Here is a 25,378-nt window from a genome sequence, read left to right on the forward strand (position 1 = left end):
CCCGGATCGTCACGGGTAACGTGCGTGGTATTTATGCAAGATTGTCATATTTATGCAAGAGTGGAATGAGACCACGAAATCCAACTTTAAAAACGCAGGATAGACAGCAGTAAATATGTTTTATTCATTCGATATGACAAGGGAAGACATGCTTCCTTTCATCTTAAACACTGAAAATGTAAGTGAGTTAATCAGAGTTTAACACAGCGTCCGACAGTTCGTTAGGATCACCTCATCGTCACACTAAAGCGTTATAAATGGATTGTGCAAAACAGTGGTAATAATCCTCTATCAGTTTACACAACTGCTCTAATATTGAGAGGGTTGACTCCTTGAGATCACGTTCTCTACTTTTACAATGTATATTATGATTTTTTGCTCTAATACGGCATCGATATGGCGGTAGTCTGTAAATATTCTAGTTTCGATCAGACAATGCAGTGATTGACATCCTGAGCGTCTATCTATGCAATAAGGATACGAGGACAGTAAGTAACAGGGCCAGACCGCCCTTCCATCTAGCCCCCTCTTACAACAAGCATAGGTTGATCGGGACCTATTCTATGTGAAATCCCCGCGAGTTCATGTAACATATAGGGTTATAGTATATAACATATACTAGTATATGCATATGCTGATATAATACTGTTCTCATAATGCTGGGCTTGGTGGGGATTACGGGCAGAATTGACCTTCAGAATATCATTTGTGTCCTAAAACCCGAGTATTGAGTGCCAGATACGGTGTGGTCTGATGGATTGTGTGTCGTCGTGTCCAGTAGTTACTATTCATTGGCTTTCCTGATCAAGACTCGATCATTTCCAGGAATACAAACAGCTGGGATACAGCAGACAGAGGTGTAAAACAGCATTCACTCACTCATAGTACTAGGGCTGTGTTGTTAAATGCGTCTTTTAAACATATCTACCCATACATTTCTTGAATATTTGAATTCATGAGAATACTTTGATGTTGTAACAACACGCTATATTCATTTTATAATGATGACAGTCAGAAGGCGTCTTGGTAATGTAGACCTATATAAACTTAAGGGGTTTGAGAGTTTCAGGTTTGCTGCTGTTAAAGTTTGGATGTAATGCGGAATAATGATTAGATTGAAGAATCATATGCTCTGTCTAACTGTCTGGGGGCCCTGCGCCAAATTCGCAGTTCATTTCGGAGCGTGAGTGACATTTGCATCTCATCCCGTTGACTGTGTGCCACTCATACAGATCAAAACACTGGGGGACACCAAATATTTCGCATTGTTCTGAAAAAAAAAGAAATAATTAATATTTGAAGCAGGAATAAAATATGCACATCGGGTCATTTTACCTCCTTTAATTTCTTAAATCCCAAACTGTTATGACAAATATCCTGGACACATTCGACTACAGATGAATCTTGAGTTGTTTATGTATTTCTAAAATATCTCCAATTTATTTCTTGGGACTTCATATAGGCTTTATTACGGGAAGATAAACATAGCGATTACCAGCCGACTGTGTGTTGTAAATATCGTAGATTAAGAATTAAAAAGTGTACATTTGTTCTTGTTTCAGAACGTTTATGTATTCATATTTGATATTTACCATACGGAAACACGCGAGGGTAATAAACTCTTCAAACGCATTATCATTTTCAGAATAATCGACTTTCAAGACATCATCATCTCCAAAAGAACAAGCATGCGTGAACCGCTTGATTTATTATCCTATCTCCCAACTTGGTTTTCGTGCAAGAAGGAGGCATCGCAAAGATGTTTGTTTGTTCCAGCAATAATCCAGCTATATGACGACGGACTGTAAATAATCGAGTCTGGACCAGACAATCCAGTGATTGACAACATGAGCATCGATCCACGCAATTGGGATCGATAACATGTTTCAACCAAGTCAGCGAGACTGACCACCCGATCCCGTTAGTCGCCTCTTTCGATAAGCATAGTCGCCTTTTAAGGCAGGCATGGGTTGCTGAAGACCCATTCTACCCCGGAATTTCACGGGTAGTTTTTTAGGATTACCGGGTGTTTGGATCGGCAAGTAGTACTTAGTTATTCTAAAAACATACCCTCAGCATCCGTGTCAATCAACCACACCTTAGGTTTCCCATTCATAGTCGTGCCCTCCTCTGGACATGTGTACGCATTGCAGCCGTAAGCCGTCAGTCCAGTCACACAGCCGCTGTCCCCCTTACATCCTGAAGCCGATCGTCAGATGCATTATGTTTTTATTAAATACCCTCATTTGCTTCTACAAAGTATTCTTGTTCAAGTAGTGATAGGTAATTATTTTGAGATACGTAACTATATGTTCTTATGTTATTATTGTGATGACAATTTGTAAAAATGAGTCCAACCAATCATTATTAAGATTTGTTTGTTTGAACGCCGTTTAACGAAACATTCCAGCAATATGACTGCGGTCAGAAAATAAACGAGTCTTGACCAGACAGTGACAACACCATGTGCAGCGATATACGCAATTGGGAATCGATGACATTCATTAACCCAGTCAACCAGCCAGACCACCGTTACCGTTAGTCACATCTTACCACACGCATAGTTGCCTTTTACGGCATGCATGGCCATGGGTTGCTGAAGACTTATATGAAAGTCGTTTCCGTATCATAAAACAAGATTGTTTTATGGTCTTAAAGTAAAGTGGCCAGACATGTATGATTAATATTGTTGTTGTTGAACAAGTGAATTATCAGCATCAGAGCGTAAAAGTATTATCGGAGCTTATAAAATCTCATCTGAAATGGTAATGCGTAGATTTCCACAAGAACTTGACAAACATACGCTTACATACCTGACTGGTCAGTGATGATGCTTACTCCGTCATTTGTACATCGGTACTTCACACAGCTTCCAGTCAAGTCCAAGGTAAACTCACTGTCAAAGCCCTTCAACGCCCCATTCACCATGCAGCCGTCGTCGACGACGTTGTACATGATCTGAGCTGAAGAATGGCGTTGATAACATATGCATTAAGCACATCATCGTGTTCAGTATTGGTAGAAGTACGTGGACAAACCGTATGTTTAGCGAATGAAACCGTTACTGTAGTAACGATAATGCCCTTTATTAACTGAAATGCACATGTTGTTTGTATAGTTGTTTTACGCCGCAATCAGCAATGCTACGGCTATAACACGGCGATCTGTGAACAATCGAAATTCAGGACGTTTATCCTCTGTTACAAACTCATTCGACAGTTCCATCTCACCGTTTTAGATTTGTTATAACAAAGACAAAGTACACATGCATTTTCTGAGCCAATTTTTGAGCTTATGAACATGTGAACACACTGGGACACACATTATTTGGATTCGTCTCCTCGAGAGCTTTCCAGTGATATAAAACATGTTTTTGTAGCTCGCTTCCTTCTGTGTGGTCAAGTTCGGACTCCTGGCCATTCCTAAGTTGTCCCGCCCTGCCTTTTGGCCTATTCGGTAGACTAACCGCATGCGTGTTTACCCTCATCCTGTTCATATATTAACATTATTACACTTTGAGTACAAGAATGTGATGGAACTGGCATTAACGATCAACACACAGTATCATGCAGCCAGTCGAACAATAAACCCCTTCCGGGTTACAAACGGACCCCAGTTAATGGCGACAACTGAGTGGTGTGAGCAGGCTCGCAGAGTTCATTGTAACTATGCTATCGTACCCGACTGCGTGGATCGTTGTTCATGATATCAATAACAGGATTGGCTGTTTCATACTCGACTATTTATAGGCCGTCGTCTTATAGCTTTAATATTGCTAAGTGCGGCGTTAAACAAAATACACAAAAACAAGAACAAAGAATGACAGTGATGAGAATTTGTTCATACCATAAAGATCTAGGTTGAGAATCAGTGGCATGGTGTCGGACGTCGCCATGGACACCAAGGAAAGACCAACAAACACGATAACGCCGCGCATCTTCATGGTGAGACAATCAAACTGAAACGGAATATCATTCAGTGTTAATATAAACTTGACGATAGAAACAAGACGCTGTACTGTGAAAGGTAAATTATCATGTTCATTTTGTCTCGCAAGTGGTCTACAACTGCAATCGCTGACAATGGCGCTTAGTAACATCCAGCATATTGTTTTCACTTTTCGCGTGATGTTCATTATTTCGTTGTGCCATCGCCACTTTTGAAAAGTAAGCTACATATTACTGTATAAGTCCAAGCAAAACACCACGAAAATATATTGTCCTTACCCACAGCTAATTCTCATCAAGTGACCTGAGTTACAATAAACTAGTGCTAAGCATAGCAGAGTTATGCCCCCTTTTCTTTGTACGTTTGTAACCTCTCTGTCGCCTGTTGACGTCATAGAGAAAAATCAGTTTTCGTCATTTATGGCATGCTATTTTTGGCATTGAATGTATGTCGTTATACATACGCATATAACTCCATTTGATATGTAGTTATGTCGTTCAGATATTTGGCAGTATTTTGTTCGTTCACAGTTTCCGTAAAGCTCCTAAATAAAAAAATCGTCGCACAGTACTTTTATCGATGTACGATAAAAAGCGGAGAAATTTACTGTTTTTCAACTCAGAATAAATTCTCGGACAACACTTAGAAGTGCATTTTTTTAAAACCGGTTTAATATTTGCAGTTAAATTTACACCATCAAATAGGAGATTTAATATTCTCCACCTCTGCGTAAATTTATAGCCAGAGGAAGATCCAGTGCCGATCTTAGGAAAATGTGAACGCCTGACGCAGTTCAGCTGCAGTTGTTGGCCTTGGTCGGACGTCATTCAGCTGTCTTTGAATCTCGTCCCACAGGTGCTCAATGGGATTTAAATCGGGACTGAGGGCAGGCCACTGCATGGTTCTGATGTCATTCTGCTGGAGGACGTCTCTTGTTGCTCTCACATTGTGGGCATGGGCTTTAAAATGCTGAAACTCGTGGTTCCGACGACGTGCCAAATGAGGTATTGCGTGTGGTCTCAAGACTTGATCAATGTACCGAGCTGCTGTGACACCATTGCCTCTCCCTGGACCGATGTTCTGGAAGACCACAGGGCACAACCTCTGTGTCCTCTGTAGTGTTGGTGGTCTGGTACCGTTGCAGGAGCTTGTATATGGTCCTTACGTGGCTACTTGCCGGGCGATTTGTCCAGCTTGCAATCGTCCAAGGGCTTGGTGTCGCTGATTTCTTGTCTTGGCATGTGGTTGCAATTCAATAACAAATGAATCTTATCCGATCTGGGTGGATTTTCATAGGGCAAGAAATGGGGGAACGCATGTGCATTTCAATTTGCACGGAACTCACGTGCATCCGGTTGCCATGGCCGTTGCCGTGATGCGTTTGGGCGATGTTTGTTTTTCCGGACAAGTTAATGTTAAATTTTAGAAACTTTGACAAAAATTACCCATATATTTAAATGACAACCTTTCATGGAATGTTACTTGGGGTGACGTTTCTTTTGCGGTTCAGCACACACACACATATATATATATATATATATCTATATATATATATCTATATATATATATATATATATGACTTCAGCACACACATATATATATATATGACTTATATATATGACATATATATATATATATATATATATATATATATATATATATATATATAGTGAGAGGGGTTATTTCATGTGTCTCGTGAAATATCATGTTATCGCATCGAATGACGGGGAAGAAGGAGATGAGAAAAATTTTCGAGAGAATAGAAAACGACAAGAAGTGTTATTAACTCCATAAATGACCTTCTGTCCTTATTTTTCTTTGCCAATGTGGAACTAATGTGAAAAAAAACGTCAACAGTTTGTGTACGGGCTTGACACTAAAGTGAGAAGTATGTACGTTGAGAAGAGATGTTTCCAATGTGTACCAATTAATGACAAAACTGACAATCAGTCAAGTGTTACCACAGATTGTCTATATTCTTGTTACGATATGCTGCACGTGGTTTCCAAACTTTACACGCAAATCCTGACGAGACAAATGGTGCATCTCGTGTCATGGATCTATGACGTCACATGTGATGCATTCATGAGCATCGGTTCACACAACACGTCAGTATATTTCTTTGTGCGTCGAACCAATCTTATATATCGTGAATATGAGTAAATCTTCTTATATTAACCAACATGTATGGTATTCGCGGGGTTTTTTTGGCGGTGAGTATATATACTTATACACAGGGGGAATATACCATGAGGGGCGTAGCCCCGAGTGGTTTATTCTCCCTCCAGTGTTTTATTGTACGATAAACAACGACCGCGAGTCATTTATTTCTTACATGAAATAGCAGTATTATGTACAGCCTCTTAAAGGATGTCAATAACAGGTGCAACCTTTAAACATATTAACCCGTATTTTTAATAATGATGACTCCCTGAAAAGAATCAGACCTCGGCAATGTCGGACAAGTCCATTTTATGAACAGGGGGGTTACATTTGGTCTTTCCCGCATATTCTCACAATTTGTACGTCGATTACCTGTACCTTTTCTCCCAATATCGATTGTCATATCTCTCCCACTTCTGGATGTGATCTTTCCGCCATTGTGTTTATCTTCGTTGCCCTGCTACATCTACTGTGATCAGCTCACTAGGCACTTCCCTCTCAAAAATAACGTCGTCAAATTTACAACGTCATCAAGTTGCGAGCTCATGTTCGAATCTCCAGATATGACGTCATGACAGAACAATATTTTAACGTGAAATAAACCACGCTTCATTCTACATTGTACTTTGTGATTTATCGCGTAGCTATCTTATGTTAGGCAATTGCAAAACGTGGACATGGCAGCTCATGATGTAAATTCTACTACTTGTGGCTAAAAACATACATCCTACTGCTGCGAACCTGTGTGTCATATAACTGCATAGTCATCCCTTACTTGATATTGAGCATTATTCCAGCAGCTCCAGGCTCTGGTGTCTAAATTTCACAACTTTTCAGGTACAATCGAAAATGTCGATTTCAAAGGGCGTCATGATCATACGACTCTTGCTCAAAAGTTGTTTGATCAAGGTTACAACATTCAGTAAAGCTTTCAAAACGTTTTATGAAAGATTTGACGTATCAGTGACAAGAATTATGTCCAATCCAAATCCCTATTTTGACTTGTACTATGCATTCCCGTGTTTCAGGTGAACAATTGACTTGCCTTTGTATGTGTTTACAACGGGTTGCACCCAATGGGACTGGAAGCGTTTACCTTTTCGTGAACACCTCGTGTCATCACTATTTGATACTGATTCAGAAACACATGGGAAAAAGTCGGAATCGTACAATGGACTATGCCTTTAAAAGGCCTTTCTTATGATTATGGGAGTTATTTTTATGGGTTTTTTAACACGTGGATAGAATTTTACTCGTTACAAATCAACAATGTAACTTGAATATACTCGCGATTTGCTATCACCTTGTACTAAATTGGAGAATTCATGTATGTCTATTTTGTTTGACATATCTACCCATGGCAAAGTTGTTCGTTATTATTATACTCAACAACAAAAGTTCTTGGGACACCAATATTTTAGTCTATTTTTTAAAACAAGTAAAGTTTGGTTTACAATATTGTAGTACATGTATGGAATCAAGTCACAAAAACGCAACAGCTACAGAAAAGCATGCATCCCATGCAAAAGTTGACTTTTATGCAAGCCCCATGCATTTCACTACTCAAGAATGTGCGTTAACGGGATTCAATATACATTGTTTAGCATCGTGCTGACAACAACCACTCAGAAAAACAACAAAATTACGAAGTTTTTCAACATTACGAAATGCAAGGATCGAGTCAACGTGATTTTGCAAGACAATTTAACGTCCACAGAAACACCATTTGGTGTTTATGGCAACGTTGGCAACCGACGAATGCAGTCAGAGACCATCCTCGGAGTGGCAGGCCACGCGTAACCAATAATCGACAAGACAACTGGATTCGAACAACACAATTTACGAAATCGAATCCAGCCAGCAACTGTTACAGATACTGCAAGATGCATCCCTGGCCTTCGACGAATATCTTCACAAACCGTACGTCGTCGTCTCAGATGTGCAGGGGTTGTCGCCAGAACACCCGCCAGACGTCCCATTTTGACAGGAAACCACCGTCAAGCACGTCTACAGTGGTGCAGACAGCGTCTACGCTGGACGGCCATGCATTGGGGACACGTTCTATTCACTGACGAGTCTCGTTTTCTCCTCAGCCATAGCGATGGACGGATTCGAGTGTACCGACGTCGAGGTGAACGTTACGTCAATCATTGTGCCATGGAAGAGGATCGGTTCGGCAGCGGCAGCAAGACAGAGGACCCGTTTGATAGTGGTAGAGAGAAATCTCAATGGACAGCGCTACTGCGACGAGATCATCGGCCCTGTTGTTCTACCGTTTTTGCGTCGTCATGGCCCAGGCATTACCTTTCAACATGACAACGCCCGGCATCATATTACTCGACTTGTTCAGGATTCTCTTCAACAAAACAACGTGAATGACATCCCCTGGCTGGCTCGCTCCCCTGATCTCTCACCAATCGAGCACATGTGGGATGAGATGGATCGGCGCCTTCGACGTCAACCACGTGTTCCACAGACACTCCAGGAACTTCGAAACATGCTCCAGCAGATATAGACAGATATCCCACAGGACTTTGTGCGACGCCTGGTCCATTCCATGAGACGAAGATGTGTTGCTTGCGTCGCAATCAGAGGTGGACACACATGTACACGCTATTGATTTGTAAATTGACATTTTGGCATGTTCATGTTTTTGTATGAAATCATGCATATTCTGAAGCAAATTAAAGCATTTGAACACTTACAGGAGTCTTTTATCTGTTTCAGATTTGGTAAAAAACATAACTTTGCATTAAATCTTATTCAATGTCACAGTATATAAGTATAAGCGTTCCAACTATATTCAATTTGTTTAATTCAAAACTTCAACGCAAGAGGCAATTCGGTCTCGTAGAAACATATTCCATTGGACATAAAGTACAAAATGGTGAGGAAAATGTTATGATTGGATCACTGACATTCTCGCGTAATGTGTCAGCATGTCCTGGTATAACAGTAGCACTCACATCGCACCCACCGCTAACATAGCACCCACCGCTAACATAGAACCCACCGCTCACATAGCACCCACCGCTCACATAGCACCCACCGCTCACATAGCACCCACCGCTTACATAGCATCCACCGCTTACATAGCACCCACCGCTCACATAGCAACCACCGCTCACATAGCACCCACCGCTCACATAGCATCCACCGCTCACATAGCACCCACCGCTCACATAGCACCCACCGCTCACATAGCACCCACCGCTCACATAGCACCCACCGCTCACATAGCATCCACCGCTCACATAGCACCCACCGCTCACATAGCACCCACCGCTCACATAGCACCCACCGCTCACATAGCACCCACCGCCCACCGCTCACATAGCACCCACCGCTCACATAGCACCCACCGCTCACCGCTCACATAGCACCCACCGCTCACATAGCACCCACCGCTCACATAGCACCCACCGCTCACATAGCACCCACCGCTCACATAACATCCAACATGAAAGTATTCTGCTCTCAGGACATTCTCTGGCGTTGACGTAAATGTTACCACGTTTTTCACCAAACAAAAACAGTATTATCCCGGACGATTTAGTCATCCTGATTAACATCGTCATCCAGATTAACGGGGTTTCCCTCCATGGTGAAGTGTTCCCCCTTAACATTTATCAGCTGCGTCCTGAATATGGATGATAGGCAAATGGTAAATGGAACCATATCGTGAAGTGATAGCGTACATGTACGTTAAAGCCTTCTCTCGTGTACGCCGAACTTAAGCCCGGTTTCAAGTCTTAATTAGGTACACAATGCATGGGTGTGCAGTCATATTTTGCTTACATCCCCCACATCAACCTCCGTCCCGATGTTGTACGACTACTGTATTACACATACTCGCGAGTAGGTATATGATGAAAACCTCCAAGTATAAACCGGACTGCTGTCGGCGTTCAACTTACCTATCGCCTTGTTCCTGGAGAAGAATAGATAATTTAGTGATGCCTTCTCAATTCAATTAATAACACCTTAGGATCGCCCAATAATTCAGACTGTCAAACGGTGCACCATCTGTTGGATATGATATTGTATTACGTTATTTGACTTTTATTGCCAATCGTTACTTAGAATGAGCCTGTATTATGAAACATGGCGATTTATGATGGCATGTGGTGAGGCTGTTTAACGTTCCTGACAGCGACCATTCAGACATCACGCTAACAACTTATTGATACCTATAGCTAGGATTGTGAAAGAGAGCTATGCAGAAGATTGGCATGTTTACAGACATTAAGTGTAATATTCGTCAATAGATCACAGCGTTATCGGCTTTGTTTGAGTTCACAAAGTACACGTGGAAGACAAAGCTTAAGGAGAGCGAAATGCACATAAAGGTACATGGTGTGGGTATTTCAGTGACCTCACATTTCTTTGTTTACAACCACACGTCGGAACTACATCTGTGAGAGAGAGAGAGAGAGAGAGAGAGAGAGAGAGAGAGAGAGAGAGAGAGAGAGAGAGAGAAATCTGAAATTATCACATGCAGCTTTTTGTCAATTCTGTTGTAATTAAGGAATCTGTTATCATGAACTGCCATTAGGACTTGACATAAAATTATCATAACTATGTTATTTCTTTCATCATCATAAATATGTACTTAATAAATTATATCCGACCGATGTTTAAATCGAGCGGAATATGTGGACATGAACATGCCATTGTTTGAGGTCTGAGGATAACATTTAAACCAAACAACTGAAACACACTATATCTCCATTATTAATGGTTAATGGTTTCCATGGACATGGTATGTCGTGATGACTCGATTGATAGAACTGGAGCAATTGTACCACTGGTCTGGGTGAAGTGTGGGTCGAAGTGGTGTGTTTCGGAAACGAAACACTGTCCCTGGTTCCGGTGTTTGCAACTATCAGACCCACGTCCTCCATTCACTAAGGGGCGCAACCCAAGACAAAAAATAAGTCGCTTCTTTTTTTGCTGAATTGAACAATAATATACGCTTTCAGTCAGATGTCTGGTAATTTGTCCTATCACTGTCGTAATGGACGTTGTTAACACTCAAACAGCGACAAATATGCACATCTCCCTTGTCATATTTCCACATGTAGGAATGTGTTCGAAAACAGTAATTTGGTCCCATTGACGCCTGATCTCGTGGTGCGAGGTAAATGTTATACTTGCCACACATGAGTTCGAAAGGCAACACGAACCCTTACACCGAAACCAATTCCTGTCTTAGAGAAAATCACAAATTCAATTACTGAACTCAACAGTTGGGTGAGTGAGTATAGTTTTACGCCGCTTTTAGCAATATTCCAGCAATATCACGGCGGGGGACACCAGAAACGGGCTTCACACATTGTACCCATGTCGGGAATAGAACCCGGGTCTTCGGCGTGACGAGCCAACGCTTTAACCCGACCGCCCCTCAACAGTTGAGCATGCCAAGCTGAACATAGTTGAACTATTGCCGACCTAATCCCGACATGTATCATTACCAGAACAGCAATACATACGTTAAGGAAGAGCTCTCCTGCAACGGCCCCATTATCAGACATTTCAACGTCTCCGCCAAGACCTTTGGGAACTGATTACAAGGCAGACACGAACTTCAATGGTCACATCATCATTTTGTAAGGGGTGACAAACGATCCCAATTGCGTGGATCGATGCTCATGATACCAGTCACTGGATTGTCTGGTCCACACTCGATTATTTACAGACCGTCGTCACACAGCTGGAATTTTGCTGAGTGCGGCGTTTAACAACAAAACAACCAACTCAAGCACGCTCAAATACACCGGAAACAGTTTCGTGGTTTAACCACAGCCAAGACACTACATAGTACTAACACCGGGAACTACCAAAACAAAGTACAAGTGAAAGATGCGCACATAAAATATACAAAGATTGCTTGTAACACAATGCTATGATGTATAGTGGCACACAAGTCAATTGAAGAGCATTCAAAATATATGAAGACGTTAAAATTTAGCGGTCCGAAGCGAGTGAGTATGGTTTTGCGCCGTTTTTAGCAATATTCCAGCAATATCATGGCGGGGGACACCAGAAATGGGCTTCACACATAGTACCCATGTCGGGAATCGAACCCGGGTCTTCGGCGTGACGAACGAACGCTTTAACCACTAGGCTACCCGACCGCCCCAGCAGTCCAAAGCAGATGACAGCATCCAACGACTAAACTGCCACCCGTTAGTGCCTCTCCGCTTGCATGGTACAGACACATTGACACCCGCATCGCATCCCGAAAAGACCACCTTGTCAACCGCATCTTCACCGATTTCGAGTGTGGAGATCACCTGTCACACCTGTTGCATCTCAAACGAACCGAGGCTAGGATAGCGAATTGGTTAAGGGTATGTAACTAGACATAAAGGAGATATAATACACTGATTAACCAAGGAAGTGGTTTTCCTGGAATATTGTAACAATGGCGTGTGTTATAAAAACCACTGCATCAGTGTTAAATGTGTCATTCCTAAATCGATGAGTATTATTTGCTTGTTGTTTTACGCCGCACTCAGCAATATTCAAGCTAAATGACGGTATAATATTCGAGTCTGGACCAGACGATCCAGTGATGGGCATCATGAACATCGATCCACGCAGTTGGTTCGTTGGATTGTTTGTTGTTTTACGCTGCACTCGGTAACTTTCAAGCTATATGACGGCGGTCTGTAATCAATCGAGACTGGACCAGACAATCCAGTGATATATATCATGAGCATCGATCCATGCAATTGGTATGGATGACATGCGTCAACAACGTCAGCGAGCCTGATTTTAGTTGGTTGGTTTGTTGTTTGACGCCACACTCAGCAATATTCCAGCTATATGACGGCGGTCTGTAAATAATCGAGTCTGGGCCAGACAATCCAGTGATTAATATCATGAGCATCGATCCACGCAATTGGGTCAGCGAGCCTGACCACCCGGACCCGTAAAGATTCGAGATAGAATAGGTCTTCAGCAACCCATGCTTGCAGTAAAAGGGGACTATGCTTGTAAGAGGCGACTAACGGGATCGGGTGGTCAGGCTCGCTAAACAATCAACCAACCAACCAACTGACCACCCAAACCCGTTAGTCGACTCTTACGACAAGCATCGTGGCTTTTTACAACAACCATGGGTTGCTGAACATCTGTTCTCCCCCGGATCTTCACGGGTCCTCCATAGAATTAACTGAGATATGAGTCAGTTAAAATTTAACATCGCATCTGCATTATTTCAGCCATATATCGAGTACCGACAAGTGGATTAAGTTATTCACTGATAATCACCCAATCTCTATGATTTTCACTCAACTATGGTATACATAAAAGCTTGACGTCAAAGGATTCGCTTTCGTGTCATAATGGCATTGGCTCAGGCCAACGTAGGGTTTATTTCGAGAGACGTGGTGGTCGTAACTTAGTCTTTGGTCGATACAAGTATCGTATTAAGAATAGGTGCACAAACAGTATCTGCATGACTTACTCAACATCATGCCTTACCGCAACCATCAACATCGTAGATGACCCTGTCACCAAATATGGTTCTGTCCACAATCACCATACTGACGGTGCCTCGAGCTTTGTAGACAGACTCCTGTCTCTGGGTCAGCAACCTCAAACACCATCGGAAAACTATTCCAAGCTGAACCGAAAAAAGCTGATTAAATGTGAAATTATTTCACACAAAAGACCCCTTCTCTGGAAAAAAAACTGAGTCTTGATATATAAGTATCTTTTGGCAGACATTATGCACAAAGTAAAAAATTGATAAAGGCCCGTAGCTCTGTAAACAAATAATTGAAAGGACCAATTTTGGAACTCAGTCTTGACAGGTATCTCTTAGATAGGCTTGCAAAGTCTCATTCAAGTAACTTCAGTAGTTTCTGGGAAAACTTGTCCCCCATTTCAGACAAATATGCACCAAGTTAAAGGCACGGGGCAAGGGCCTTAACTCTGTAAAACATAATTGACGGGACCAATTTTCGAACACAGTCGTGACAAGTATCTCTTAGATAAGCAGACCCGTAAAGACCCGTAATCGCTAACCACCACCAGATCCGGGGTAGGATAGGTCTTCAGCAACCCATGCTTGCCATAGAAGGCGACTATGCTTGTTGTAAGAGATGACTAACGGGATCGGGTGGTCAGGCTCGCTGACTTGGTTAATGCATGTCATCGTATCCTAATTGCATGGATCGATGCTCATGATGTCAATCATTGGATTGTCTGGTCCAGACTCGATTATTTACAGACCGCCGTCATATAGCTGGAATATTGATGAGTGCAGCGTTAAATAACAAACAAACAAACAATAATACCAACCAATATCAACAACAGGGTCCGGCAAAATGGGAACTCGCCCTTTTGATTACGACCTGATCCAAGCACAAGGCTTAACGTGTGAAAACACATACGCCTCTCAATGTTTAAGTCAATTGGACAGGGAGAAAAAACGCAAGAAGGCGACAAGTCACCAGGTACAATGTTGTGGCACCAAATAAAAAAGTCCTTCACCTTCCTGCAAATGAATCTACCTAAACTGCATGTACATGGCATTCAGAGATGATATAATTTTGAAAAGTACCCTACGAATGACAATATAAACTAGAATGCGACTTAAAGCCACTAAATATGGTATCAAAATCAACAATAGCGGCTTTAGAGAGGTTTTATCCACGTCCATCTGTGTGATCATGAAGGACACGATTCTCGCCCATTGATGACTGCATGTATACACGCGCATGTGCGTATGCGTATGCATGTTGCCAACCGCCTCGGAAGAGTTAGAACTGTAAAGGGAATATTGGGATGTCGCTATCAGGACATTGTTTCGAAGCAACGATAAAATTTTATCACATACCATTATGATTATTTGGCTGCACGGCTGTATCAAAAGAAACCATTCGTCTGTAATATCTTACCATAGGCACGTCATGCTTTATTTACAAGTGCATGCTTAGTTTGTTTGTAATTGTGTTTACATCGCAGTGAGCAATACTCCAGCTACATGGTAAATAATCAAGTCTTGACCAGACAATCTACTGAATTATGAGCATGGATCAACGCAGTTTGTACACGATGACATTCATGAACCAAATCAGCGAGCCTGATCCGATACTGATAGTCCCGCGACGTGAACATGTGGAAAGAACAGGAACGTATTTGTGTCGTTGTTGTTTATTTTGGCATGTGCATATATGAAAGAATATCAGTGTTGAGTGGAATAAATCCACAAACAGCAATGTCAAGAACGCAAGTCTGACAGCAGCAGGAATGTTTTATTCGATAGATATGACAAGAGAAGACAAAAGATTGAAATGACGGATGGTGCGCCTCCTGTCTTATATGTTACATATTGTAAATGTGAGTGAGTACATCGGAGTTCACACAGTGATTAACAGTTCTTCAGTACGCCAGGACGTCTGTCAGCTGTGTGAGGATTACACGCGCGTCACACGAGTCACAAATGGTTTGTGCCAAACAGTGGTAATAATATGTACACAATTGATCTAATACAGACAGGGTGGACTCATGGAGATCACGTTCTCTATTTTTTCAATGTATATTATGATATATTGCTTCATCACAGCATCGATGTGGCGGCAGTCTTTAAATATTCTAGTCTTGATCACACAATCCAGTGATTGGCATCATTAGCGTCTATCGATGCAATCGGGATACAATGACAGTTAATGACAGGGCCAGACCATCCTACCATTTAGCCCCCTAACGACAAGCATAGGTTTCTATTAGAAAAAGCCCCCGGGTTCATGTAACGAATAGGGTCCTAGATTTACATAGTTTCGTTGATATAATACTATGTTCATAATGCTGGTCATCGGATTTCGTACAGACGTGGCCCTCACAACATACAATACATTTACAATGTGTGATCTGATGGATTGCGCGTCGTCGTGTCCAGTGGCTGTTACTATGGCTGTTACTATGGCTGTCAACCATTAGTTTGTGTGAGAAAGATTCGATCATATGCAGGCATTTATATACAATATTGCTGGGTTACTTCTAACAGAGGTGTAAACAACATTCACTCACTCACACATAATACTACTTATGCGCGGCAAATGTTGTTTTTTTTAAAATAGATCCAGACACACATATATTTGAATTCATTAAATATTGGTAACAGTCAGAAGGGTTCTTAGTAATGTAGACCTATATAAACGTAGGGGATGTCAGTGTTTTCAGGTTTGCTGCTGTTAATGTTTGGATGTAATATGCAGAATAAGTATTTGACTGAAGAATCGCATGCTCTGTCTAATTTGTGGGAGGCATAGGGGCAAATTCGCAGTTCATTTCGGAACGTGAGTCACATTTGCATCTCATCCCGTTGACTGTGTGCCACACATTCAGATCATAACACTGGGGGACACCAAATATTTCGCATTGTTCTGAAAACAAGAAATAACGAATATTTGTAGCATGGATAAAATATGCACATCGGGTCCTTTAATCCCTTTAAATTCCCAATCTGTTGAGCTAAATATCCTGGACACATTCGCCTACAGATGAGTCTTGAGTTGTATATGTATTTGTTAAACATGCCCATTGTATTTATTGGGACTTAATATACGTGTTAGTACAGGATGATGAACAGAGATTATCAGCCTAGTGTTTGTCGTAAATATCATATAATAAGAATAAAAAAGAGTATAATTATGCTTGTTTCAGAATGTTTATGTATTCCTACTATTTGGTATTTACCATACGGAAACACACGACTGCTATCATTCCGTTAAACATTGCGATGATTGTGTCTTAAACAGGTGTCTGGTTTGGCAAGCAATATAATTGTAGCTACATAGTAATTATAAAAAAACATACCCTCAGCATCCGTGTCAATCAACCACACCTTAGGTTTCCCATTCATAGTCGTGCCCTCCTCTGGACATGTGTACGCATTGCAGCCGTAAGCCGTCAGTCCCGTCACACAGCCGCTGTCCCCCTTACATCCTGAAGCCGATCGTCATCAGATTACACAATGCCAGAAGCACCATATGTATTTTTTAAGTATTCTTATTTGCCTCTACAAAGTATTCGTGTTCAAGTAGTGATATATTTTTATTTAAAGATAGGTAACTAAACTACCCGGCAAAAGAAAGTTTTCACCGACTTCACTTGATCCAAACACCAAAAACAAAGGCATATGGGAGATTTATGATGATAAATTTATAAACAGAAATCATTTTCCATGAATTAGAATGAAATGCATTGTAATATTTGTAGTATATTGCATTCTCCGCAATACACAAAGAAAGAGTCAAGGGGTCCAAATTAAAAAAATACACAAATCAGAATTCATTGAAAAAGTGCATGAAGAGTCCATTAATGACACAGTAGTCAGGTAACACGTCATCAATAGCGAGTGTGACCACCCTGGGCATTAATGCACGCCAACACACGCCTCCCCATTGACGTCGTCAGATAACGTCAACAGGAATCCTGTTCAATAAGTTCAATAGAGTCTGTTCAAGTTCCTGTCGGTTCGCTGGAGGCGGTACATGTTGTCTCATCTGACGATCAAGATGATCCCAGAGATGTTCAATGGGGCTCATGTCTGGAGAACAAGGTGGCCAGGACAGTACGTTGACGTTAACGTTGTTCAGGTAGTCCTGAACAATTCGGGCGGTGTGAGGCCTTGCGTTGTCTTGTTGCAAAATTAATCACTGAATTGAATCACTCTCTAAGTTTGACAAAAGCTATATTGTGCTTTTTAGACAAAAGACTTATGATGTTTATGTTATATTTTCAGGGCTTATTATTATGATTATTATCATGCACTCATAATAAACATGGCTGTCATACGAACCTACAAGTAGCTATGTGTTGTGTGTGTCCAACCAACAACTACCTCATACCCGCTACTACAACTATAAGATATTATGTTATTATGCTGTCATCTTTTGAAAGATAAAAAATATGTTTTTTAAGTTGATTCCGCCCCCTCCCCCCCTCCAAAGGTTATGTATGATGCATTGCCGCTCAATCCTTTGTATAATATATACTCAACAACAACAGTTCCTGTGACACCAATATTTTAATGTATTTTTGTAAAGTTTGGTTTTCAATATTGTAGTTTTTGTACGTTTTGGTTTGAAATCAGGAACTGTTAAGAAAAAACAGCCTTCTCATGATAATTCCCATATTCTCACAAGTTCGTTGTATATTGTGTAATCCTTATATGCCCTGCTATTAGAACATATAGAAACATGTTCAATAAGTGATATGCTAAAGAGTCGATATTGTATATATTATGTTGTTGTTTTTTAAATTTTGTTAACGATTATTTAATTTGTTCATGAATACACGTATGTGACATTAGTAATCGCAATTCATTGCAACTGACTCTCTTTTTATGCAGATTGACTAATACCTTTACATTTAATACAATCTCTTCCTCTTATAATTAGATCAGTTTACTCTTAAACACACAATGTCTCTCGCCCAAGAGAAAGTTGTATCTACTTACAGAGTCGACCTAATTTACAGTTGAATCAACAATACCTGCTCTCGTCATCTTAATGTTCAGTTTCAACCTGCCACACCAACCGTGAATAAACAGTTATGCAGGTGTTGCTATAGGCAAATACTAAGCATGTATATATACTCAACAACAAAAGTTCCTGTAACACCAATATTTTAATGTATTTTTCAAGTAAAGTTGGGTTTTTAATATTGTAGTACTGTATGGAATCAAGTCACAATAACGCAACTGCTACAGAAAAGCATGCATTCCATGCAAAAGTTGACTTTTATGTTAGCAAACATGTACGCTAACGGGATTCAACATGCATTGTTTAGCATCGTGCTGACAACAACTCAGAAAAACAACAAAATTACGCAATTATTCAACATTAATGAGCGAAAATGAGCGTCTGCGAGCCATTGGTATGCTTGAAGCACGATGGAGTCAACGTTATGTTGCAAGACAATTTAACGTCCACAGAAACACCATTTGGTGTTTATGGCAACGTTGGCAACAGACGAATGCAGTCAGAGACCACCCTAGGAGTGACAGGCCACGCGTAACCAATAATCGACAAGGCAACTGGATTCGAACAAAACACCTACGAAATTCATTGCAGCCAGCAACAGTGACTGCAAGAGGCATCCCTTGCCTTCGACGAATATCTTCACAAACCGTACGTCGCCGCCTCAGATATGCAGGGATTGTCGCCAGAACACCCGCCAGACGTCCCATTTTGACAGGAAACTACTGTCAAGCACGTCTACAGTGGTGCAGACAGCGTCTACGCTGGACGGCCATGCATTGGGGACAAGTTCTATTCACTGACGAGTCTCGTGTTCACCTCAGCCACAGCGATGAACGGATTCGAGTGTACCGACGTTGAGGTGAACGTTACGTCAATCATTGTGTCATGGCAGAAGATCGGTTCGGGGGCGGCAGCGTTATGGTATGGGGTGGGACTACAGCAAGACAGAGGACCCGTTTGATAGTGGTAGAGGGAAATCTCAATGGACAGCGCTACCGCAACGAAATCATCGGCCCTGTTGTTCTACCGTTTTTGCGTCGTCACGGCCCAGGCATTACATTTCAACATGACAACGCCCGGCCTCATATTGCTCGACTTGTTCAGGATACTCTTCAACAAAACAACGTGAATGTCATCCCATGGCCGGCTCGCTCCGCTGATCTCCCACCAATGGAGCACATGTGGGATGAGATGGATCGGCGCCTTCGACATCAACAACGTGTTCCACAGACACTCTAGGGACTTCGAAACATGCTCCAGCAGATATGGACAGATATCCCACAGGACTTTGTGCGACGCCTGGTCTATTCCAGACGAAGATGTGTTGCTTGCATCGCAACCAGAGGTGGACGCACACGCTATTGATTTGTAAATTGACATTTTGGCATGTTCATGTTTTTTTTTTATGAAATCAAGCATTTTCTGAAGTCAGTAATTAAACCATTTGAACACTTATAGGAGTCTTTTACCTGTTCCAAACCAAAATTGTTTCAGATTTGGTAAAAAGCATAACTTTGCATAACATCTTATTCAATTTCACAGGAACCTTTGTTGTTCAGTATATGTTTTGAGGGGGGGGGGGGGGGAGGGTACGAGTGGCAGTCCTATCGTAGTATGGTGTCAGAGCTTATCTTATCGCATGTTAAATGTAATGCGCATATTTCCAAAAATGAAGCCTTTAAAAGTATTTCATGACAATCATACGCTTACATACCTGACTGGTCAGTGATGATGCTTACTCCGTCATTTGTACATCTATACTTGACACAGCTTCCAGTCAAGTCCAGGGTAAACTCACTGTCAAAGCCCTTCAACGCCCCATTCACCATGCAGCCGTCGTCGACGACCTTGTACATGATCTCAGCTGAAGAAGTCGTTGATAACATATGCATGAAACACATCAACGTGTTCAGTATAGTTAAGTGAATGCATCAACCGTATGATTAGCGAATGAAACTGTTACTGTGGTAACGATAATGTCCTTCTTTAACTGAAATGCACATGTTTTTGTGTAAAGTTGTTTTACGCGCAGCCAGCAACTATACGGCTATAACAGGCACATGAAGATCCGGGGTCTTCAGGAACCCATGCTTGCCGTACAAAAGCGACTCTGCTTGTCGTAATTATAAGACTTAGAGGCGACTAACTGGATCGGGTGGTCAGGCTCGCTGACTTGGTTGATGCATGTCATCGTATCCCAACTGCCTGGATCGATGCTTATGATGCCAGACACTAGATTGTCTGGTCCAGACTCGATTATTTACAGACCGCCGTCATATAGCTAGAATATTGCTGAGTGTTGCGTTAAACATCAAACAAACAAACGGCGATCTGTAAATAATCGAAATTCGTGACGTTTTACCTCTAGATATGTTAAAACAAAGACAAGGTACAATTGTGATCCAATAGCTTGGCGTACCCGGTAGACAAACTGCACACATGTTACCCTCATCTTGTTCATATATTAACATTATTACACTTAGTACAAGAATGTGATGGAACTGACCTTAACGATCAACACACAGTACCATGCAGCCAGTCGAACAATAAACCCCTTCCGGGTTACAAAAGGACCCCAGTTAAAGGCGACATTGAGTGGTGTGAACAGGCTCGCTGACTTCATTGAATGCTATCGTATCCGATTGCATGGATTGTTGTTCATAATATCCATCACTGGCTTGCCCGTTCCACACTCGATTATTCACAGGACGTCGTCTCAGAGCTTTAATATTGCTGAGTGCGACGTTAAGCCTACCTGTAAGCCTTTCGTTAAGGTTACAATGGAGCGGTGTTAGCAGGCTCGCTGACGTCATTGTATGCTATCGTACCCGACTGCGTGAAATTTCCTATCACATAATATCAATAACAGGTTTGGCTGTTCCGCTGAAGGCGACGTTAAACAAAATACACAAAAAAAGAAAAAAAAGAATGACAGTGATGTGAATTTGTTCATACCATAACGATCCAGGTTGAGAATCAGTGGAATTGTCATGGACGTAACCATGGACACCAAGCAAAGACCAACAAACACGATAACTCCGCGCATCTTCATGGTGAGACAATCAAACTGAAACGGAATATCATTCAGTGTTAATATAAACTTGTGGATAGAAACATGACGCTGTGCGACCAAAGGTACATAATCATGCTCATTTTGTCTCCTATGTGGTCCACAGCTGCGACCGTTGACAATAGCGCTTAATAACATCCAGTATATTGTATTCACTTTTCGCTTGACATTCATTATTTCGTTATGCGATCGTCACTTTTGAAACGCTACATATCACTGGTAGTTATAATGTACATATATTGAGTGCATTATGTTGATCTAATAAATAGGAAATACATTTGAAATCGACAGTATGTTATTGAATATTATACCTGCATATTAGAACCATTTGACAATATAACATTGTTTAAAAAGTCAACCGAACGTAAGGGCATTATGGCGAAAACCTCTCTGTGAAAGGAAGTAGATAGTGACCACATCATTCACCTTGTCTTGAATAATCCTCTGAGAACACACACACACACACTCTCTCTCTCTCTCTCTCACACACACACACACACACACACACACTCTCTCTCTCTCTCTCTCTCTCTCTCTCTCTCACACACACACGCACGCACGCACCGCACGCACACACACACACACACACACACACACACACCACGGTTCAATTGTACTCAATTGCAAAACGTTAACATGGCAGCTCATGATGTAAATTCTACTTTTTGTGGCTTAAAACATTCATCCCACTGCTGCGAACTTGTTGGTCATGTAATTACACAGCAACTTCAGCCTTTGACGTCCACATTTCCGAACTTTTGAGGTACAATCGCATATTTCGATTTCAAAAAGCGTCATCCGACTCTTGCTCAAAAGTTGTTTAATCAAGGTTACAGCATTCAACCAGGCGTCACCAAAGGTTTTATGGTAGACATGCAGAAGACATTTTCAAATTTGACACACCAGTGACAAGAATATATGTCCGAACCCAATCCCTATTTGACTTGTACTATGTGTTCCCGTGTTTCAGAGCATGTGATATAGTGGGAATCGTACAATGGGTGATGCCCTTAAAATATATTTCTTATGGTTATGGAAATGTATTTGTTCGCTTTTTAACATGTGGATACATTATCAATCGTTACAAATCAGTAGTGTAGTTTGAATATAACCGCGTTTTGCTATTACCTAATACCAATTTTGACCATTCAAATCTTCAACGCAAGTGACAATTCTGTCTCGAATATCTGTGTGATTGGATCCCACTCTTAAGGACACTATTATCACAAGGCGGATAATCTGGATTGATTATTCTCTGGCGTTGACGGTTTACATTTATATAACCACATATATAACCACAAAAACAGTAGTATCCTGGGCGATTTCGTCATCCTGAACAACATCATCATCCAGATTAACGGGGTTTCCATCTATATTGAAGTGTCCCCCCTTAACATCCATCAGCTGTGTCCTGAATATGGTTACAGTGAATGAGTGAAAACTTTGCATCGCATATGTAGGCAACATGGTGAAATGATAGCGCCAATGCACATTGAAGGGAAACAACACTCGAACATTGAAAGTATTGAAATATGAATAGGCTTTTTCTCCGCGGATTCACAATTTGCTTCTTATGAACCATGTTCTCGACTGGTTTGACTCATGTTCGGCGCTATGCTTGACATCTATTGGAGGATAGAAGGATGAGGAACCGTACATCATAATGGATGTACAATAAAGAGCTGCAACCAATCTGACATATTTTGTGGATGTTGATTAATGTATACACGACATGAACGGGTGAAGCTGTCCATCAACATCATATTATGCGCAGTTAAAAGCTACATGGTATATCATCAGGGACATCAGGAAAATGAACAGGTGATAACAGCTTTCTAATCGGTCAATAAAACTGTGAAATTTGATACATTATCACCAAACATGATTTTCAATTTTAATTGTAGTTTCTATTCTGCTTGTCATTGTTTTATACGAAGAAATAAAGTTTACCGTGAGTATTTTCTCGTAAACTGAGCCAGAAATAGCAAGCAGCTGTGCACACATTTTCTACCAATATACCTGTGATTCAGTTACCTAAATACATTTCAATATAACCTCTAAGAATGTTGATGCAATGATCGGATGAATCTATATATCTATCTATCTATCTGGAGGGAGGGATACTGAGCATGACTACGCTGGAAGATTACAATGACGTCGGCAAGACGACTGAGAGGTTGGGTGTTGTTTACCTTTAAATCCTTCTCTCGTGTACGCCGAAGTTAAGGCCCGGTTTCTTGTCTTAATTAGATACACGATACGTTAGTGGGCAGTCATATTTTGCTTACATCCCCCACCTTAACCCCCACCCCGATGTTGTACGAATACTGCATTACATATATTCGCGAGTAGGTATAAGAATGCCCTTCTACTTGGACATGATAACCTCCAAGTATAAACCTATACTATCCATTGCAGCAGAATAGGTCTCTGAGTGCTCTCAACCTCCTACTTACCTTTCGCCTTGTTCCTGGAGAAGAATTGATACTTTGGTGATGCCTTCTCATTTTATAACACTTTAGGATCGACCAATAATTCAGACTGTCAAACGATGCACCATCTGTTGGATATAATATTGTATACATTATTTGATTTTTATTGCCAATCGTTGCTGAGAATGAGCCTGTGTTATTAAACATGATGGCATATGGTGAAACTATTTACCTGACAGCGACCATTCAGACACCACGCTAACAACTTTATTGATACTTATATCTTGGATTGTAAAAGGGAGCTTTACAGATGATTGACATGTTTAATTCCATTAAATTTCATTAATATTCATCACTAGATCACAGCGTTCGTTTGAGTTCACTGAACGAACTTTTATTTACACTCAGGCCGCGGCATCAGAGGTGTAAAATTATTTCAACAACATAATACAAATACATATATACATATATATACAGATACACTAGGGTAACAATATATGTGCAATATATGAGAGAGAGAGAGAGAGAGAGAAGAGAGAGAGGGGAGAGAGAGAGGGAGAGGGGAGAGAAAGGAGAGAGATACCTGTGATAGTGGTTCGTGTGTGTTTTGCTTAATTGTGCGTGGTCTGAAATGAATTTCGTCACGTTTGATACGCTGTTGTGATCACGTTTCTGTGCAGTTCTGTCAGGACATTTGTTTTGACAAGAGGTTTCTTGGCCTTTCGAAGGGACCTCTGTTCTCTGATGTACTTTCAAATCCTCTCCTCCCAAATCCTAACGTTGCTGGTTGACGGAGATGACAATGAATATCGATCCCAAAAAGGTTTGCAAACAACATGTTGTCATGAAGTTTTTGTTGTCATGAAGTATTTTAAAACGCTATTTTATCATGTTATATTTTACTTTCATTATCGTTTGTTTCAGAGGGGAAATGACCTTTTCGCCAACAAGCATGTCTCTAAGAGTTACATAAACGATATCAGGATCATTTGTATGCAAAAGATGTGCCTTCGTTAAAGCTTGTAACCACATCATCGAAACAGGCGGGGTTAGGACCAAGGTCGTCAAAATCGTCGCCAAAAACATCCAAACGTCTAGATCTCTTCTAGGCAATCCAGGGGGCACGGGTGGCCCAGTCGTCTAAGGCGCCGCGATTCGCTGTGCAGAGTTGCGTCCCATGGGCACGCCAGAAACCTATGATTGTTGGGTCGAATCCCGGTTCACCCCGATTATGTTTCTAGTTTTGTAAGCACCATACCCGT

General features: G+C 41.2%; 3 protein-coding genes across 3 annotated transcripts; 1 reads left to right on the forward strand and 2 right to left on the reverse strand.

Annotated features, from left to right (window-relative positions):
- Window positions 1-116: 116 nt before the first annotated feature.
- Window positions 117-10,105, reverse strand: LOC124141924. The gene is made up of 5 exons (XM_046510121.2): window positions 10,029-10,105; window positions 3,847-3,958; window positions 2,814-2,963; window positions 2,071-2,199; window positions 117-1,270 (listed from the first exon to the last, which is right to left on the reverse strand). The coding sequence occupies exons 2-5, from the start codon at window positions 3,941-3,943 to the stop codon at window positions 1,137-1,139; spliced, it is 510 nt and encodes a 169-aa protein (XP_046366077.2). The 5' UTR covers window positions 3,944-3,958; window positions 10,029-10,105; the 3' UTR covers window positions 117-1,136.
- Window positions 9,051-9,491, forward strand: LOC125376103 (A-kinase anchor protein 14-like). The gene has a single exon (XM_048387719.1). The coding sequence runs from the start codon at window positions 9,051-9,053 to the stop codon at window positions 9,489-9,491; it is 441 nt and encodes a 146-aa protein (XP_048243676.1).
- Window positions 10,106-15,361: 5,256 nt separating the features above from the next.
- Window positions 15,362-24,223, reverse strand: LOC124141867. Its single transcript, XM_046510037.2, has 5 exons — window positions 24,141-24,223; window positions 21,570-21,681; window positions 20,329-20,478; window positions 16,945-17,073; window positions 15,362-16,511 (listed from the first exon to the last, which is right to left on the reverse strand). Exons 1-5 carry the CDS (start codon window positions 24,189-24,191, stop codon window positions 16,378-16,380), a joined length of 576 nt encoding a protein of 191 aa, XP_046365993.1. The 5' UTR covers window positions 24,192-24,223; the 3' UTR covers window positions 15,362-16,377.
- Window positions 24,224-25,378: the final 1,155 nt, after the last annotated feature.

Source organism: Haliotis rufescens, unplaced genomic scaffold (genome assembly GCF_023055435.1).
Source record: "Haliotis rufescens isolate VD_foot unplaced genomic scaffold, xgHalRufe1.0.p SCAF_7, whole genome shotgun sequence".
In the NCBI taxonomy this organism is placed as follows: Eukaryota; Metazoa; Mollusca; class Gastropoda; order Lepetellida; family Haliotidae; genus Haliotis; species Haliotis rufescens.

What these genes read in the sequence shown, in the direction of transcription:
- LOC124141867 (XM_046510037.2), bottom strand. Translation starts at nt 24,191, where the DNA reads ATGAGAAGGCATCACCAAAGTATCAATTCTTCTCCAGGAACAAGGCGA. An exon ending in CTCCAGGAACAAGGCGAAAG is followed by an intron (nt 21,682 to 24,140) that starts GTAAGTAGGAGG and finishes ATTCCGTTTCAG; the next exon opens with TTTGATTGTCTCACCATGAA. An exon ending in CATCATCACTGACCAGTCAG is followed by an intron (nt 17,074 to 20,328) that starts GTATGTAAGCGT and finishes GATCGGCTTCAG; the next exon opens with GATGTAAGGGGGACAGCGGC.
- LOC124141924 (XM_046510121.2), bottom strand. Translation starts at nt 3,943, where the DNA reads ATGAAGATGCGCGGCGTTATCGTGTTTGTTGGTCTTTCCTTGGTGTCC. An exon ending in TCTCAACCTAGATCTTTATG is followed by an intron (nt 2,964 to 3,846) that starts GTATGAACAAAT and finishes GCCATTCTTCAG; the next exon opens with CTCAGATCATGTACAACGTC. An exon ending in CATCATCACTGACCAGTCAG is followed by an intron (nt 2,200 to 2,813) that starts GTATGTAAGCGT and finishes GATCGGCTTCAG; the next exon opens with GATGTAAGGGGGACAGCGGC.
- LOC125376103 (XM_048387719.1), top strand. Translation starts at nt 9,051, where the DNA reads ATGTCCTGGTATAACAGTAGCACTCACATCGCACCCACCGCTAACATA.